The sequence below is a fragment of the Malus domestica genome, chromosome 15 (assembly GCF_042453785.1).
Source record: "Malus domestica chromosome 15, GDT2T_hap1".
Classification (NCBI taxonomy): domain Eukaryota; kingdom Viridiplantae; phylum Streptophyta; class Magnoliopsida; order Rosales; family Rosaceae; genus Malus; species Malus domestica.
This window is the reverse complement of record NC_091675.1, coordinates 24,380,632-24,400,619: the sequence shown is the minus strand read 5'-3', so window position 1 is coordinate 24,400,619 and position 19,988 is coordinate 24,380,632. Positions and strand designations below refer to the sequence as shown.

Genomic DNA, 19,988 nt, shown 5'->3' with positions numbered 1-19,988 from the left:
ATTCACATCTCACAACTCCATACACTTACACTTTCATTCCTTAACCATGAGCACCATCCATTCATCCATTCATTTCCCATATATCTCAAAACACAACTCCATACACTCCCTTCCCTTGGCCGAGACATTCACCAATCCTAAATACATTCATAACCTTTCCATATATCCATACACATCCTTAGACGCTTGTGCTGCAACAAGGTGGTGAAAATGAAGGTCCTTGGCGCTTCAAGCTTGAAACTTTGGAGCGTTTTTAGGTGTACTTCGTTCTTGCTTTCAATGTCTACTTTGTTATTTTCTGATTTTGTTACAATTATGAGTAACTAAACCCCCCTTAGCTAGGGGGAATTCGAAACCATGTTCATACTTGCAATATGATTTGATTACATCCAGTTGTGATTCATAAGTTATAAATTCAATTTACTTATTCGTTCGTATAAAAACTGATTTGTGTGTGTTGGTTGAGAGTGCACGCTTAATTTTCATGTATGAATTTGATGCTAGGATATAAGGGAGTTTCACCTAATCGTTATGAACTTATATTCACAAGTAGTGAAGGTTGCTAGTCACAATCGTGTTAAATAAATTCTTGGCATAAGTTTCATGCAATTCATAGTAACGAGTGCCTCCTCAATGCTTATGATTTTCATAGAACTTAATGAACTTTGCTTGTATCTCTATTATGCAATTCATGTAGGGAACTTGTGGGGAATGCTTTGGGTTGTCGTATGCAATCATCCAATTCAATAACATTTGGAAAATCTGAGGGTTAATTAGTGCAATTCACGGTTAATCTGGGGCGTTGAGAATTAATGGTTTATTGAAAAGCAACTGGAAATCGTTTTGTATGCAAGTGTGTCGTGTGTGGAGAAGAATCTCCTAGCTAGCCTTTTATCCATTTAATTCACTCAAATTCATCCAGATTTCACTAGTTCTTTACTTTACTTGTTTTGTTTTCAAATTCGTCAAAACCAACCCCCCTTTACTTTGTTGAGTCATATTAGTTAGAAAGTGATTTCGTTTGTGTTTTTAAGTGTTCTGAACCAAGTTAAAACCTATTTCATCCAATTTCACTCTTAGTGGCAGATTTGAGTCTTTTAGCTTGTTTTGAGTTGTTTTGAGTCTTTTGAGTTGTTTTAGTGTTTTATAGTTTAGTTTTGCATTCTTTGAGTCTAGTTTAGTGTTTTAAACTTTGTTTTACGTTTTTGAGTCAGTTTAGAGGTTATTAGCAAGCCCTCATAATCCCCGGTCCAGAACGATCCCTACTTACATTCTTTACTACAATTGATACAAGAGGGTTTAATTTGTGTGTTAAGTTATTATTCGCATCAAATTTTTGGAAAATGAATGTAAAAATACCTTGCGTGTCTGTCAATGTTTCAAAATAAACCCACACCAAAAACAATTAAACAAGCAACAAATAAAAATGACAATCATGACAAAATAAAACTGCGGAAAAGGGAAGGTTTTTAGGAACGCAAAACCAATCGTGGAGCAATTCCAAAATCTTCCTTATTTGAGTACATGGGTTGCCTCCTAAGAAGCGCTTGCTTTAACGTCTTCTAGCAGGACGATACCTCCATTTAAGCTTGAACAAGGCCCACGGCATAGAGGGGTACATTCTTCACGACATGCTTCTCAAAGTGCTCACACATTGAATCCTTAAACGAAAGGTGATACTTGAAGTGATCCGGCAATGGTTTAAATTCTAGTGTAGGTGCCTGAATCATCAAAATCAGCAAGTTGTAGAAAACAAAATCGAAGTTGGAAAAGATGGCTTACTTGCTTGCTCCGGCGCAAACTCAATTACGAACACCACATCTTTGAAGGTTGCAGGGATATTGAACTTGGCTAGATTGAATGTGATGGTTGGGCCTTGTCCCGTGTCATAAAATTCAACTTCTTTGGGCTTTGTTGTCTCATGTACAACCTCCTTGATGCAATTTACACATTCGCCAGCCACTTCTTTCTCTTGACTCCTTCTTCTTGGTGTACAAGGTTCTTTGAACACTTCAACACAATCTGGAACTTGACTTGGTGTGCCAAGAATTGGGATATCACTTTGCACCTTTGGAATGGCTTCCAGAATGTCTTTTTCACTCTCATCTTTCTTGGGAATTAAAAACCTGTGAGGAAAAAGTGCATTCGGAGGAATAACATTAGAATGAAATGAAATTGGGACGTCCTTACTTGTGATGGGTGGTTTAGAGGGCTTAGGGGGCTGCGGCAAGGGTTGTTCTACCCTTGTCGTGTGTATGTCTTCTTCCTCCTCCTCAATCAGCAGCTCCTCATCCACTTCTAGGCTATGTTTGGACATTTTTAGGTCAGCTCCAACCTCCATAGCACTTCCCAAAATGATAGCATCATGGATTTCAAAATCTTCCTAAAAATTTTCAATAGTTGAGTTGGAGAGTTCACTTTGCTCTTGAATTTGTGCCATGAACTCCATAATCTGCCCAATTTGCATCTCCAATTTGCCCGTCTTCTTGGCTTGATTTTGCATCTCTTTGTTTTGATTTTCTACTTCCTAGTTCAAAGAAGTAAGTAACTTATTAAACATATCATTATCCAAAGACGTACCTGAATTGAATTGAGCAGATTGTTGTGGTGGCTACATAGGTCTTGAATATAACTCCTCTTCTTGCTGCCAATATCCATCTTGTTGGAATTGTTGAGGTTCTCCCCACATGTAATCTGAACAATCTCTCCAATCCGAATTGTAAGCGTTGGAAAACATGTTGTCCCATGATTGGCTATGGCCTTCATAACCCCAAGCATATTCATTTGCAGCGAATTGAGAACATTGATGAGTTGGATATCCTTGCCCATAGGACACACCACATGTCGGGATACTTTGCATTATGGTCCTTTCGGCTTGTTGTGACAATTGAGAAGTAAGTTTCGCCAATTGAGCTTGAATGGTAGCAAAATCCATGTCTTACTTATCAAAAGTAAAAATAAAAGACAAAAACAAAAACAAAGTCAGTAACTAAAACAAAAGACATGTAAAAGAAACAACGGGGGATTAGCAAAGTTGCTAATCCTCGGCAACGGCGCCAAAAATTTGGTGCGAAAATAACTTAACACACAAATTAAACCCTCTTGTATCAATTGTAGTAAAGAATGTAAGTATGGATCGTTATGGACCGGGGATTAGGAAGGCTTGCTAATAACCTCTAAACTGACTTAAAAACATATAAACAAAGTTAAAAACACTAAACTAGACTCAAAGAATTCAAAACAAACTCAAAGAACTCAAAACAAGCTAAAAACACTCAAATCTGCCTAAAAACACAAATTGGGCAGATTTGGACTCTAAACACACTTTTGGACGAATTTTGGTTTCAACTTGGTTCGAAATACTTAAAAGCACAAACTAAATCAGTTTCTAACTAATATAACTCAACAAGGTAAAGGGGGTTTTGGTTTTGATGAATTTGAAAACAAAACAAGTAAATTAAAGAACTAATGAAATATGCAAGAATTTGAGTAAATTGAATGGATGGAAGGCTAGCTGGGAGGTCTTCTCCACACATGACACACTTGCAAACAAAACGATTTCCAGTTGCTTTTCAATAAACTATGAATTCTCAACGGCCCAGATTAACTGTGAATTGCATTAATGAACCCTCAGATTTTCCTAATTTCATTGAATTGGATGATTGCATACAACAACCCAAAGCATTCCCCACAGATTCCCTACATGAATTGCATAATAGAGATACAAGCAAGAATCATTAAATCTATGAAAATCATAAGCATTGACAAAACACTTGTAACTATGAATTGCATGAAACTTATGCCAAGAATTTACTTAACACGGTTGTGACGAGCAACCTTTACTACTTGTGAATATAAGTTCATAACGATTAGGTGAAACTTCCTTATATCCTAGCATCAGATTTATGCATGAAAATTAAGCATGCACTCTTAACCAACATACACAAATCAGTTTTAATTCAAATGGATGAGTAAAAAATCACAACTTATGAATCATAACTGAAAGTAATCAAATCATATTGCAAGCATGAACATAGTTTCGAATTCCCCCTAGCTAAGGGGGGCTTTAGTTCCTCATACTCACAAAGCAAAGATAAACAAATTTAGACATTGAAAGCAAGAACGAAGTACACCTAAAACGCTCCAAAGTTTCAAGCTTGAAACGCCAAGGACCTTCATTTTCACCACCTTGTTGCAGCACAAGTTTCTAAGGATGTGTATGGATATATGGAAAGGTTATGAATATTTTTAGGATTGGTGAATGTCTCGGCCAAGGGAAGGGAGTGTATGGAGTTGTGTTTTAAGATATATGGGAAATGAATGGATGAATGGATGGTGCTCACGGCTAAGGAATGGAAGTGTAAGTGTATGGAGTTGTGAGATATGAATGTAGTGTCTTTAGATCGATTTTTTTCTGATCCCCTTGTTATGGTGAAGGGTGGATGTATTTATAGGCTAGGGAGAGGACCACCATCTAATTAAGGTGGTAGTGGTGTATATTGTGGTAATGAGTGGATGTAATGGGTGTAGTGAGTGAGTGTTGTGGTAATGAGTGGATGTAATGGGTGTAGTGGATGAATGTTTGGTAATGAGTGAATGAGTGGATGTAATGGCTGTAGTGGATGAATGTTTGGTAATGAGTGGATGTAATGGGTGTAGTGGATGAGTGTTTGGTAATGAGTGGATGTAATGGGTTTAGTGGATGAATGTTTGGTAATAAGTGGATGTAATGGGTGTAGTGGATGGATGTTTGGTAATGAGTGGATGTAATGGGTGTAGTGGATGGATGTTTGGTAATGAGTGGATGTAGAATGGATGTAATGGGTGTAATGGATGAGTGTTTGGTAATGAATGGATGTAATGGGTTTAGTGGATGAATGTTTGGTAATGAGTGGATGTAATGGGTGTAGTGGATGGATGTTTGGTAATGAGTGGATGTAATAGGTGTAGTAGATGGATGTTTGGTAATGAGTGGATGTAAGAGTGGATGTAATCGGTGTAGTGGATGAGTGTTTGGTAATGAGTGGATGTAATGGGTGTAGTGGATGAGTGTTTGTAGTTGTAGGTCAACACACTTGCACACACACATGCTGATTTCTAGCCTTATAATCTTCAAAAACGTCCATCCTCATGTCTCCATGCTTGCACTATCCAATCTTGGCCCAAAAATGCTCCAAAATGCTCCAAATAGCACTTTGTTGCCAACTTTGTTATTTGAACCTACAAACACACGAAAATAGCTTAAAGTACTAAAATAACTAGAGTTAAACTAAGTAAATGCCAAGAAGCAAGCTCACTAAGTTGCATAAATATGCTCCTATCACCTAACCCAAATAGCTTGTGAAGTGGCTTCTGCAGCTGATACATATTCAGCTTCTACAATGGACAAAGCAACACTTTGCTGCTTCACTGAACCAAACAGTGAAAGTACACCCTGAACCAAGAGTGAAAGCATACCTTGAAGTGTTTCTCATATCATCATCACTGCCACCCCAATCACTATCACAGAATCCAACTAGAATGGCAGCCTTACCTTTGTCATATTTGATACCATAATCAATGGTTCCTGCAATCTATCTGAGTACCCTCTTAGCTGTTCCCATGTGAATTTTAGTTGGATTACACATGAACCTAGAAAGCAGACTTGCTGCAAACATCACATCAGGTCTAGTGGCAGTTAGGTAGAGAAGACTTCCAACAATTTTCCTGTAAAGATTGGAGTTTCCGAGTTCTATTCCATCATCTTTAATGAGTTTCTCATTTGAGATCAGTGGTGTAGCTACTGATTTGCAACATTAAAGACCAAACTTATCTAATAGGTCTGAGCATATTTCTTTTGGTGGATAAATATCCTTTCAATTCCCTAAATAATTCCAATTCCAAGGAAATGATGCAATAACCCCAAGTCTGACATTTCATACTTCTGCATCTTATCTTCTTTGAAATCCATCATCATCTTCTCATTGTTGCCAGTGAATACCACATCATCAACATAAATTCCAACCATGAGCACATCAGTTTCATTTCCTCCTTTCACATACACAGTGGCTTCACTAGGACTTTTCTTGAACCCTCTTTGTGAAAAGTAAGTGTCAATCTCACTGTACCATGCTTTTAGAGCTTGCTTGAGCCCATATAATGCTTTTATTAACCTATAGACTTTGTTCTCTTCATTTTTGACTTCAAAACCTTGAGATTGATCAACATAAACTTCCTCCTCAAGTACACCATTCAAAAACGCAGATTTGACATCAAGTTGGAATAAATTCCAACCTTTTTGGGCAGCAAGAGAAATCAGAGTTCTAATGGTGTCCAATCTAGCTACTGGAGCTAAGGTCTCATTGAAATCAACTCCTGGTTGTTGAAAGTAACCTTTTGCTACCAATCTTGCTTTGTTTTTCTGCACTGTGCCATCCATGTTAAGTTTAGTTTTATAAACCCATTTGAAACCTATCATAGGCTTTTCACTAGGCCTATTAACTAATTCCCAAGTGGAATTCTTCTCAATCATTGCCATTTCATCTTCCATAGCTTTCTTCCAAGCTATATCACTCTCAGCTTCTTCAAAGTTCTCAGGCTCCACTATGCAGAAATTGCAGGCTACATATATCTCACTCAAGCTCTTCAGTTTCACAGGAGTAGAACTAGGAGTGGAGTTTTGGGAGATAGCATTCTGTGGATTTTGAGAACTTTCACTCTAAGTTTGAGGTGAAGTATGTTGAGGTGATTACTACAACTGAGATTGTTGGGATTGATTTGGTAAGTGAGCAAAGATTTGAGTTTGTGACTCAATTACATTGTCAGTTCCACCAATTATCATTGGTACTGATATGTTAACTTTTACACCATCTTCCCTATTCCACCTTGTATCTTCATTGAAGACCACATCCTTTAAGATATTGATTTTCTGTGTTTTCAAGTTAAACAATCTATACCCTTTTTCACAGTTACCATAACTTACAAAAATGCACTTATTGCTGGTTTCCTGCAATTTGTGTCTCAAGTGTGATGGTATTAGTGCATAGCATATTGAGCCAAACACTTTTAGGTGTTTCACACCTGGTTTCCTTCCATTAAAGGCTTCAAATGGAGTTTTCTTTTCCAAGGAACTTGTTGGGCATTTATTTAACCAATAAACAGCTGTATTCACAGCTTCTCCACAAAATTGATAAGGAATCTCTTTCTCATGGAGCATGGATTTCGCCATTTCAATTATGGTTCTGTTCTTCCTCTCAGCAACCCCATTTTATTGAGAGGTATGCCACTGTCAACCATCTTTCCAATCTCATGTTTTCACAGAAAGAGTTGAATTCAATTTAGGTATATTCACTCCTCTATCACTTCTTATTTTCTTGATCTTGTAACCACATTGCAATTCAACCATCATTTTAAACTTCTTGAATATACTAAATACCTTATATTTTTGTCTCATGAAGTACACCCAACACATTCTAGAATAATCATCTATGAAGGTTAGGAAGTATTTATTACCACTCACTGTTGCAGTTTGCATTGGACCACATACATCAATATAGATGGTTTCCAATGGTTGTGTAGCCCTCCAAGACTTTCCTGCTTCAAAACTTTCCCAGTGGTGCTTGCCTAGAACACACCCTTCACATATTTCTTTTTCTCCATGTAGTTTTGGTAATCCTTGAACCATATCCATTCTCTGCACATCTTTTAAGCTTTGAAAGTTCAAGTGACCATATCTCTTGTACCACAACCATGTGCTTTCAATGACACTAGCCCTCAGTGAGATAGCTTGATTATAGTTGAGTGGCAATGGGAAACTCTTGTTCTCTGTCATTTCTACTCTTATGACCATGTTATGCAAACTCCTGTCATCAAAGATTTCAACCATGGAATCTCTAAAGAGTAAGAAATAACCATGTATAATCATTTGGCCCACACTCCATAAGTTCTCATCAAGTCCAGGTACCAACATAACCTCTTTGATGTATCTCCTTCCTTGCTTTGTGTCAATCACCAAAGTGCCTCTACCAGTGGCACTTACAAGTTGACCATTGCACATCTTAACCTTCCCAGTGAATTCTTTGTCAATATTGATAAGTAGGGATTCCTGTGCAGTCATATGATTGCTACACCCACTGTCAATATACCATATATCTTTGTTTTTCTCAATTAGTCTTTTATGCATAGTTCACTAGTTGGTTTATTTTAGAACCACAATCTTTGGACAAGTGACCAAACTTGTTACATTTACTGCATTTAGGTTTCCCTTTGAACCAACAGACACCAAAATGGGCCTTATCATAGATTGTACACTGTGGTTTTGTCCTACCAGCACCATTGTTTCTGGTAGACTCACTTGGCCTTCCTTCCTATTTCTTAGACTTCCCTTTCCATGGCTTCTTTTGTTGCTTGAAACTGCTGTATTGCCCAGTTGAACTTCCCTTTCTAGAATTGACTGAAAAACCTTTTCTGTGGCTGCATCAGCATGTCTCTCTAGCCTTTGCTCAAAAGCTCTTGATGAGGCTGTAACCTCTTATGTATCAAATGTATCAGTGTCATTGGTTTCCTCTATAACATTTACTATAGAGTCATAGGGTTTTGTCAAACTGATTAACAATTTCTGTACAAGTCTTTCCCTAGGTAGTTCTTCACCAAGAGTTTTCATTTGATTCACAACATCCAACAACCTAGTAAAGTAATCATTAAGGGGTTTATCTTCTTTCATGCGAGTATATTCAAAATCACATCTTAAAGATTGAAGCTTTACTTTGGTTACCTTATTGTCACCTCTGTATTCTCTTTGAAGAACTTCCTAAGCAGCTTTGGATGTTTATTCATTTGATATCATGGGAAAAATAGCATCTGAGATTGCTCCTTATGTATTATCCCCAGCGCCTTAGCATCTTTCATCCCATTTTCTCTCAAAGATGCTCTTCAAGTTGCAATGAGTTATTCATCATCCTCTGACTCATCATCTGAATCTGGGACTTCATACCCTTCTTGAACCATTTTCCATAGGTCTTGAGACTTGAAAATGATGGTCATCCTTATCCTCCAGAAATCATAGTTATCTCCATTAAAAATAGGAGTTCTAAGCTCACCACTACTGCTACTTGATCCAGACATTTCTTGGTTCTTGAATCACTTTCTGGGTTTCAAATACTCGAAATCTCCCCTTAAAAACAGCTTCACAAAGCCCAGCTGGTTTTTAATCCAATATAGGCTCTGAGGCCATGTTAATGTTTTGTATTCTGAGTGTTTTGTAAGGAATTTCAGTGAGTAATTCTATGAGGTATTGTTGACCATAAAAACTACCAAGCCTACGTGGTGCGCAGGACGAGTAATTATTAAGATAACTACGTCATTCGGTTGTATGCTGGGCGTGCCAACTCGTCAGCCGAGCTCGGTCGAGGAGTAAAATTTGTTGATGTTGCGTTGGGTGCGTGGTTGACTTCTTGATCTTGAGACTGCGGCCGAGGAAGGAACATGTCTCGACCTTCAGGTTCTAGAGCTTGTAGACAAAGCTACTAGTTCTGCGAAGTTCACAAATCATCGGCATCGGATTCGGTCACGGTGATTATGTTCGTGAGAGTATAAGCATGCCGAATCGACACCAAAGTATAGGGACACATACTCAAAAAAAATGTATGTCTTGATTGTGAAAGTGGTTCGGCCGTCAGAATGCCGAACTCTAAAACCTACTTGCGAATAACCAATCATAAACGACTCAGCGTTCAATGAGCCGAGTATAGTAACTTGTAACACCTTGCTTCGCCGAAAAGGCTAACGAGATGACCTCTGCCGATAAGGATTCGAAAATCCTTCTCGACCGAGACTTGGATAGATAACCAGTCGGCCCTGTCACAGTGCTGTTTATCCAAACTGAAGGTGCTTCACGGTCGATTGATTCTACGGCAACAGTGTTGTTTATCCAAACTGAAGATGTTCACCGGTTGCCTTCACAGTGCTGTTTATCCAAACTGAAGATGTGTTGGTGAAAAAGGAAAACAAAATCTTAAGGTTGTTGAAAGGTTTCACGTAGAGCGAGAATTTGCGCAGGGCAGTTTGTATGTTGAATTGGAGGGGGTTGTTTCGATGTCTTCCCTCCATATTTATAGCAGCTAACCTGTATTGAATCCCAATCACTCCCGGATTAGAACTCATTTTCCTGATCCAACTTTATCTCGGCCAATCCTACTCCTACTAGGACTTTGAACATAACTCGTTATCAGGCCATATTCAATTCTAGCATCCTGATCCTGTCGAAACTCCTTATCATAACAAGACTCATCCACATCCCCAATTCACCGATGGGATATGGCCAACTTCGACCGCGCATCCCATAAGCTAGATAACCCCCAATGACACCTAGACATGGCCTCTAGGCCGAGAAGAATTCTAAACTCGGCTTAATCAACACTGGGCCGAGAACAATTCTAAACTTGGCCCAAAACAATATTTTTGGGCCCAAACATTGCCCCCTTGCTTCTGAGGTCGCCAACCTATACTCCTTAATTCAAGCCTCGACTTTGAAGAAGTGAAACCCACTCTTGGGAACTACCACCATGTGCACTTATGAGACGTAGCCCCACGATCTCGATTTCCAAATCATCCTGCCACATGTTAACCCCCTCGTTACCCTAGCAGCTTTTAATCATGATCCTCGAAAACATACGACAGCCGAAACGTTTCTCTCGCATTAAACCCGCCGTAACACGCCATCGTGCGTCCTCAAACCGCGAAAATATCGATCCTTTTGTCTCAATTTTCTGAGCATGTACAATGATTAGTACCTTTCCCGCTTGATTTCACCCTTGATTTTGAAAATCAAACATTTAGCCTTCTGTCCCAAGTGCCTGTAAATACCTAGATCCCTTCCATTCGTACCTTACGCTATCCAAAACTCTTAAAATTTTCTCGCAACTCTGTTCTCAAAACCTTCAAAAACCAGGGAATCTGAAACTTCCATCTCAGAAATTTTTAGCCTTCATCAATGGCCTCATTTGTCTCAGAACTCTCATCCGAATGCAACAAGTGCAAGGATTTCATCGATCAGCATGCCATGAAGACTCTGTGCTTCGATTGTGAGTTAAATACTACTCACCAAATTCTAGGCCCACTCTTCAAGGATACGGTGTCGTCGTCTATCACCAACCTATTCAAAAAACACTGTTTGGCAGGTTTGCTGCAGGGATTCAATTGGTCGAAGTGGTGCCAAACAAAACCCCAAGGATCCTGGCCCTCAACCAATGCGAATTGGGTGACATAGGTCGTTCGAATGGAAAAAAATTTTGGTAAAAAGTGGAAAGCTCTTTGTATCTACGACGCTATCAAGTTCTCGACCATGGAGATTACAATGGATAAAGAGCTCCTCATGGCAGCTCTAAGCCTCTGGTGCTCGGCCACCAATACCATGGTCCTTCCATTTGGCCTTATGACCCCTACCATCATCGACATCTCAGCTATCATCGGGACTCCTCATTCTGGCATCCCAGTCGACGCCACCTTTATTGGATGCCCATCCAATCTTGACCTCAAGGCGCTGTTCGATGATCGGGCCATCGAGATGTTGAGCCAAGAAGGTCAAAAGCCTTCAAAAGATGTTTCAGAAATTGCGCAAGAATTTTCTGAACTATAACACCCTTATCCTCTATTTTGCTGGTCGGGGAGAAGCTTGTCTACAGAAGGGGGACACGAGGCCTTCCTATTTTACTGGTACAATAAGTTCATCTGTTGTACCAAGTCGAATAAATGCTTGGTTGACAATATGCCGGTGGCGGAAGCCCTGGCTAGTGGTCACTCTCTGGCGCTCAGTTCCGCCATCCTCGTCAACCTTCTACGTTGCTTGGCAGAAACGACCATCAACAAGATCAACCCGCACCAGAATGAACCTCTATGGGTGTTCTAACTCTAGCTGCAGGTTTATTTCTCTATACTTCGGCCAGAAGTCTCCGACTTCCAGTCTACTGTAGCGCTCGGCCTTCAGTTGGCCTCTCGACCAGTGCCCCATCACCGAGTCGAATAAGTCTTTTAGCACCTCTTCGGCCTAGATATCCTTTCTGATGATGAATTTTTGATATGTCGTCGTCAAAAATACCCCCGCTCCATCAGACTTCCTACATCGACTTAGAGTGAAAGCGAAGATGCCGTTTTTCGTCAAAACTGGGGGTCGTTCATGTTAACTTGTGACTTTCCCCTTGGTTGTGATGCTCGCCGAGCAAGTTGGGAAGTCTATCATCCTCACTTTGCCGCCCGACAACTCGGCTACCTCCAAGGTTAACCGATGCCTTTACTTTCTTCTCGCTCCCTTCTAAACTGAATGCGCGTCTCTGGTTCCTCAGAAAGGGAGTGTAAGGACACCGAGAAAGAATTTCAGGAACGGTGTAAGAAATTTTGGCATTCGACCAACTATCCCTGAATCTCTCGGCATCGATATCTTCAACGACTGGTAGGAAGAATATACGCATAACTTCTTTGGCTCTTCGATCGAGGAAGTAGTCAACAAAATTTTTGGTGGCCGGCCCAAGAAAACCTCCGCCCTTCAATCTAAAGAGGCGCCCCAAGGTATTCCCCTATTTCTACCTTTATTCTTCAAACATTTGAATGGTTTTGCTAACGAGATTTCACTTTCTTAGGTGTTCGGGTACTGAAACAGGCGGACGTGGTCGTCCCGGCAGAGGTCAAGAAAAAATTGGCCCCTTCCTCTAAGACAACCAAAGTCGTCGCACAAAACACACCGAGTAAACGACCTTACCCGGACGTTGAGATGGCAGGTGAAGCTCCCCGTCCCCCAAAATGCGTCAAGTAATTGGCGAAGAAGGGAGCACGGGAGATTCATGTTATCTCTAGCCACACCACTAGGACAACTGCTCCGAGTGTTTCTCTTCCTGCTTCTGTTATTCAAGCTTCAGCGAAGAATCAGCCTTCTTCTGCTAGCCCGACAACCCAAGCTCGACCAATACCTGAAGTCCCCAAGGTCGTGGTTGAGCCAGTTACCGTACCATCGGTCGAATCACCTGCAACTCCAGGGTCGACATGAGTACCTATACTGGGGGGAACAACCCCTTCAACTGGGAAGAATCTTCCTAAGAATCCAAAACATTCGGCAGTCATCTTGGAATATGTATGATTATGCTGTCAAATCCATTTACTTGTTAAGTCAAAAAAGTATTAATACTTTTTGTTTTAGGATGATGAGAGTGACGAGATTCCACCGGCGAGTCGTTCTCGACCAACCTAAGCTATTTCCGTTGATCCTCCCCCCGTGGTTGCGAACACCGATCAGGTTAATCCTCCTGTAGCCGACCGCAGAAAGAGGCATATCGTTGAACCTGAAGCGACGTTAGAAACTCCAATTCACCCACAGGACCAAGATCTCAGCATCCCCTCTCAAGAAGTGACCTCGACTTTTGTAAGGCTTGATTACTTTCTTTTGTCAATTTGTTATAACAAGTCTGAACCGAGAAAATATTAAATGTCAGGTGCCCAATTATTCATTTCACCGAAAATTTTATACGCCGAAAGGTGATATCTATATTTCTTGGCCACCTCAATGGCCATCGAATGTAGATAACCTTCATCGGCCGCATGCATTAAAAAGTAGTCTGAAACATTAGGCTCAGCCATTAAGCTCTTTAGGTTCGAGCAATGAACCTGAAGATATGGCCGAAGTCTCCTCTCGACAGGTTTAAAACAAATCCTCCTTGCTACATTCTTTTATGATTTTCCTTGCGCCTAAACTGTTTTCGTGTGCAACCTTCATGGGAAGTCGAGTTTGATGCTCTTCTATCAAGCACTTCGGGAGTGGCTGGTCCTTTGACAACTACAACTAAACCCGTCGAATCAACTGTTCTTGTTCGGTTGCAAAAGCTTTTGTCTCTCTCAGCTTCGCAAGTCCTCGAGCGCAAGGGCATTGATTCGGTAGGTGCATGTCTGAACGATCTCAGAGTTGACGGTCAACTGAGTGCCGAAGCTATCATTCAAGGTCGTCCGCCTTAGAACGGACCCGAGAATATTTTAGTATTTTCGTGAAGGCTCTTTGGGCTGACAATGACTTGAAAGCTGCAACAGCTGTTCGAGACACTCTTCGTCTGAAGGTCAAAGTTTTAAAGGTAAAAAAGAAGACCCTAGCTGACCTTGACTGTCAAATTGCCGAACTTCAAAATCGTAGGTCGACAATTGCTTCTGAGCTTGCGAAGGATTTTGAGTCGGGCGGCAAATCTTGCCTGACCGAATATGCGGCGGGCATGAAGTGAGTCGAGCAGCTAAAAATGGACAAGAGGAATCAGCAAGCTGAGGTCACAATGGGCGAGGTGAGATGGCTAGAGCTAAAGGCTGTTCTTGAATCTCTTATTCCTTCATCACCCTAGGATTATTGTAAATTAATCGACCAATGAATTGAACTTAATGAAATGAAATGAGCTTTTATCCTTGCATCTCCTATGTGACTGGATAGTATTTCTTTAAAAACTTTCCATTGATTGGCAACTTATGAATAATACCGGTTCGATCTTTAAGATGGTATGCCCCCTTGCCGAGGACTTTATGAATAACGAATGGCCCTTCCTAATTCGGCGACCACTTACCGAACCTAGGGTCTTTAATTCCTACGGGTAGTACGGTTTACCAAACCAGTTCTCCTTTGCCAAACGTTTTTTGTCTAACTCGTTGATTATATGCATGATCGGCGATCTTTTTTTGAGCCACTAATAAATTATAAGCATCAAGTCGAGCATCTTCTAAATCTTCTAGCTCTTGTCTCATGGCTTGACTGTACTCGGCGCTGAACAAACTATTATGTTCAATTATTCGTAATGAGTTTACACTTAGCTCGACGGGCAACATTGCGTCGTGTCTATAAGTCAACGCGTACAGAGTCGTTTCAATGGCTGTCCGTGGAGAGGTTCGATAAGCCCATAATGCTTCGTTTATCCTTAAATGTCATATGTCTGGCCTTTCTTTTATCATCTTTTCAAGAATACCACTAAAAACCTTATTACTTGTTTCGGCCTGTCCATTCGCATGCGGGTAGTATGGCGTAGATTGCTCAAGTCGAATCTTTAGATTTGCCGTATAGTCCTTAAATCTGTCGAATCTAAAAATCGTACCGTTATCTGTTATGATTGTTTCTAGCACACCGAATCTAGTCATAATGTTTTCTTCAACGAAACTACAAACTTCCTTGGACGTTAGCTCGGCATATGACTTGGCTTCAACCCATTTGGTGAAGTAGTCCGTTGCAACAAGTATCCACGCATGTTTGGCTGCACCAGAAGATGGGGTGATTTTACCGATAACATATATGGCCCATCCTCGGAACGGCCATGGTTTAGTGACCGAATGTAATAATTTGGCAGATACTCTCTCTATAGGCCCATGGATTTGACACTGTACACAACCTTTTGCGTACTCAATACAATCCTTCAGAATACTCGGCGAAAAATAGCCGTGCCGTCGAAGTAGCCAACGTATTTTTCGTCCAGATTGGTGGGCTCCACAAATTCCTTCGTGTACTTCTACCATTGCTTAAGCAGCTTTTTGCAGGTCGAGGCACTGCAACAGTAACCTGTCCTCACCTTTCGATATAACTCATTCTGGTATAACACGTAATTTGTGGCATGGACCCTTGTCCGTCCGTTATGTTTTTCGTTAGGGTTATCAATATATCGCATAATCATCCTTCTCCAATCGTCTGGTAATGCCTGGACGGCACAAACCTCAATAATGTCCTTACGTTCTAACAACGACGGCAAAGACATGACCTGTGTACGGATCACGCAGTCTCATTGGAGAACTTGTTGATTAATCAAGGCTAAATGTACTTGTCGTAACACAAGTATTTCTCAAGCTAATTTGCCCCCCATGAGTTGGGCTTCGGAAGCTATTTGAGCCAATTCATCGGCGTCAATGCTATGAACTCGTGAAATATGTTTGAAAGTTACTATGTCGAAGGATTCGGCCAAATAGCTGGCAATCATGTGGTAAAGTGCCAGAGTACAACTCATGCAATGAAAAGTCCCATTGAGTTGATTAATGACAAGTTCGGAGTCATCAAGAACAAGGACATGAGTTGCCCACAAATCATGCAGCACGCTGAGGCCGATAACAAGGGCTTCGTATTTGGCTTGATTATTTGTACATTCAAAATCGAGCTTGAGAGAAAAATACCAATGATTATGAGTAGAGGATTGAACAACGATCCCAACGCCAGCCGAGACTGAAGTACTGAAACCATCAAAGTACATCGTCCAATAATTATCACGTGTTTGTATCAGGCCGATGTCAACGGCATTGCCCCCGAATGCGTACGGGGAAGGGTGGTGGGCCAAAAAATCAGCTAGAGCTTGACCTTTGACAGCTTTTTGGGGTACATATTGCAAGCTGAATTCAAAAAGGGCCAGCATCCACTTATCGATTCGGCCATTTACGATCAAGCAAGTAAGCATGTAACAAATAACATCGGTCTCGGCAATGACCTGAGTGACTGACGAGAGCATGTAATGTCTGAGTTTTGATGCGGCAAAAAATAAAACAAGACATAGCTTCTCGATAGCAGAGTAATTGATCTCTGGTGGGTTGAGGTTTCGGCTAAGGTAAAAAATGGCATGTTCTCGCCCAGCGTTATTATCACGTGCAAGAAGGCAATCGATGGATTCTTCGACCGCTAAGATATATAGCTTAAGAGGTTGACCCCATCATAGTGGAACGAGGACGTGTGGAGTCGTTAGAGAGACTTTGATCTGCATGAATGCCTCTTGGTGCTTGGCATGCCATTCGAATGTGTCAGAGTCCTTGAGTTTCAAAAGCGTGGAAAAGGCTTTCATTTTCCCAGCCGAGTTAGCAATGAATCGTCTGAGAAAGTTGATCTTGCCGAGCAATAACTGTAATTGTTTCTTAGTCGTCAGTGGTGAAGCATTAATGAATGCGCGAGCATTGTTGTCGTCTACCTCAATACCACAATGATGGACGAGGAAGCCTAAAAAATTCCCTGCTGATACGTCGAAAGCACATTTGGCGGGATTCATCTTCAGATTATGCCGGCGCATACGCAGGAATGCCTGACGGAGGTCATCCAAATACATCTGCCGTCGTGCTAATTTGATGACCACATCGTCAATATAGACTTCGACGATGGTACCAATTAAATCATGGAAAATAGTGTTCATAGCTCGTTGGTATGTAGCCCCGGCGTTCTTGAGGTCGAATGGCATGACGACCCATTTGTATGTGCCGAGTGCCCCAGGACACCGAAAGGCAGTCTTGTGGATATCAACCTCGGTGATGAAAATCTGATTATAACCGGCATGCCCATCCATAAAGGATAGGATATCGTGATGTGCTGCGGCCTCAATTAACAAGTCAGAGATCTGCATCGGGTACTCGTCTTTGGGCATTACCAGGTTCAAATTATGAAAATTGATACAGATGTGTAGGGAACCATTTTTCTTTAGCACCGGGATGATATTGGCCAGCCACTTGACATATCGAGCGGTCCGAATAAACCCATCTTTTAAAAGTCGAACTAGTTCGTCCTTTATGCTAAGCTGTACTTCGGTCAAGAACCGGTGAGTGGGCTGGCGAAAAGGCTTACAACCAGCTTTGATGCGTAATTCATGTTCAACAAGATTCTGATCAAGGCCCGGCATCTCATGATAACTCCAAGCAAAACAATCTTTAAACTCGTTGAGTAATTGACAAAGTTCGACTTTCATGGTATGGGGTAATAATGCACTAATAAATAACGACCGAGGGTCGTCGACCGTTCTGACATTTATTTCCTTTAAAGGGTCCTTAATTTGAGGTCGACTGTCTTCTAGTTCGACCGGTGCGGCCTAAACTTTATCCAACGACAATACCGGGCCGTTATCTTCTTCGGCCAAAAATTCAATTAAGTTGATGCTCGAATGTAGGTGCTTGGAAATAGCATACCAATGGGCCAGCAGGCGTTCCATCGTGGATGAAACCGCGGCCCGACGCCCCTCGCCTTTGACATCAATCATCAGTGGTAGGGTCAAGTTGGCCAAGCCGAGTCTTGCCGAATCCTGGTGGACAATCTCAGCACCTACCTCGATGGTTTTCTGGACTAAGATCCGAGTCGGCCGTCCATCTTCATTAAAACCCTGTAGGGTAATGTAGCCAATGTGATCATCATATTAACGGGCCTGAATCATGTTGGTTTCAAATGGCTGAGTATCAGCTGGGTGGACCACGACCGATTTGCCATCCCAAAAAATGAGAACTTGGTATAAAGAAGAAGGGATGCAATTCGTTTGATGGATCCAATCCCTACCAAGCAAAGCATTATATTCAGTCTTGGAGTCGACGATAAAAAATACGGTCATGTGATTGTGACCTGCAATGTTTACCTCTAGAAGGAGTACTCCTTTGGTTTGAGACTTGTCACCGACAAAGCTACTCATGGTTATTCCTAAAGGAATGAGTTCGTCGTTGGATCGTCGTAATGCTTTCATGATGGATACAGGTATGATATTGACTGTTGCCCTGCAATCGATGAAAATTTTAGAGATTGGGTAACCTTCAATGCGGGTTGTGACATACAACGGCTTTAAATGTTGAAGATTAGCCGATGAGGGACGGGGAAACAAGATGTCCAAGACTGTTTTAAGTTTATCATCATTGTTTGCTGACTCATCTTTAGTGGTGGTGACGAAATCAACTTGTGTTGCTTCCTCCGCGACCACATCGCCATCCAAGAAACTTGGTTGGTGTGTAGTCAGCTGGAATTCAGTAGGTAGAACATGGACCATGCTGATTTTCATATTTTCAAGGACTGAAAGGCCCATTGGATCCTGGTCGTCGTCTTCTAGTTAGTGAGGATTATAGCATAGTGTGTTAGAGCATCATCAGCCTGATTATTGTGTGTCTCAACATGCTCTTGCTCTTGTGTCATGTAATCCGACCTTATGTCCTTTTGACTGTTGTCGTCGGGCTTACATGCGCCTGGTGTCTGATTTTACTCCTGCAGTGTCTTACGAGCTCGTTCCTCATAAGCGATTTGGGCGTCCCTTATATCTAGGTAAGCGTCCAGACGTGCCACCTGATCTTTCTCATCGACCGTTAAACCGAATAAGGATATGGTCGAGAAAACTTCGAAGTGATATCGAAGGTGTTGAAGGTCTTCGAGAGAAAAAAAGAGTTCGGCTATGTCAATGTTCGTGTATGGGTCGACCTCGAAGCCGAGAACCTTAGCCTCGCGTATGTGCTAGAATCTAGCTTTCATTGCTGGATCAGTGGTTTTTTGGATGATTTGTTTAGCATCGGGGTAAGTTAGTGCCAGGTCAAGAGCTTCTTGGCACACCTTAGGTAAACCATACAAATCGTTGGCAGAATATTTCTTGTGAAACTCTTTCATGTATTCCAAAGATTCGCCAAGGAATAGGGGTGCAGATTCTGCCGAACTTTGATTAGTGGCTCTTTCAAAGGTAATGGGGACAATTGGCTTTCGGCCTCTTTCTTAAATTGCTCGAAGCTAGCTTTCATCTCCTCAGGCCGAATGAGGAGTTTGATGCGCTTCTCGGACTCTTCGATGGTAGTTTCGAAGTCGCGATTGGTTTCCTTCTGCCCTTGTAACTCAGCCATGATTGTTGGGGTTGGCCGGTCATCTCTGCTCCCCACAGCCTCTTTCGGCTGCCATTAAGTGGCCGAAATAATCTGGGCCGCCTGCCGTCGAGCCATGCAATCTATACGCTGACGTCGACGTTTCTAAGATTTGGAAAGTGCGGTATACATGTCGATGGGAGAATTGTAGTTATACCAACATTAGTCACGTGGTTTAGGCAGCCTGTAGGTTTTTGGATTCGCTGATAAGCTTGAGCTACTAGAATTACGTGAATAATAATCCTCGTTATAAAATGGTGCGTCGAAATCAAGGCACCGTCTAACCGAGGTAGGGTCGTCCGTCTGTTTCTTGGGGCCGAGCCTATCAAACACTTTCTAGCGCTGGCCTTCACTAGGTTCCTTTGAAGGTGCTGTCGTGGTCATCGATTGCTCTC

General features: G+C 41.5%; 2 protein-coding genes across 2 annotated transcripts; both read right to left on the bottom strand.

Annotated features, from left to right (window-relative positions):
• Positions 1 to 1,583: 1,583 nt before the first annotated feature.
• LOC139191797 (uncharacterized) lies at positions 1,584 to 8,095 on the bottom strand. The gene is made up of 7 exons (XM_070812817.1): positions 7,499 to 8,095; positions 6,797 to 6,985; positions 5,901 to 6,697; positions 5,586 to 5,706; positions 5,330 to 5,434; positions 1,811 to 2,383; positions 1,584 to 1,721 (listed from the first exon to the last, which is right to left on the bottom strand). The coding sequence occupies exons 1-7, from the start codon at positions 8,093 to 8,095 to the stop codon at positions 1,584 to 1,586; spliced, it is 2,520 nt and encodes an 839-aa protein (XP_070668918.1).
• A 7,723-nt stretch (positions 8,096 to 15,818) lies between these two features.
• LOC139191796 (uncharacterized) lies at positions 15,819 to 16,472 on the bottom strand. The gene has a single exon (XM_070812816.1). The coding sequence runs from the start codon at positions 16,470 to 16,472 to the stop codon at positions 15,819 to 15,821; it is 654 nt and encodes a 217-aa protein (XP_070668917.1).
• Positions 16,473 to 19,988: the final 3,516 nt, after the last annotated feature.

Coding starts and splice junctions, on each gene's coding strand:
- LOC139191797 (XM_070812817.1), bottom strand. CDS start 8,095: ATGACTGCACAGGAATCCCTACTTATCAATATTGACAAAGAATTCACT. Junction 6,698..6,796: donor TAATTGGTGGAACTGACAAT/GTAATTGAGTCA, acceptor CCTCAAACTTAG/AGTGAAAGTTCTCAAAATCC. Junction 1,722..1,810: donor CCTTCAAAGATGTGGTGTTC/GTAATTGAGTTT, acceptor TTGATGATTCAG/GCACCTACACTAGAATTTAA.
- LOC139191796 (XM_070812816.1), bottom strand. CDS start 16,472: ATGCTCTCGTCAGTCACTCAGGTCATTGCCGAGACCGATGTTATTTGT.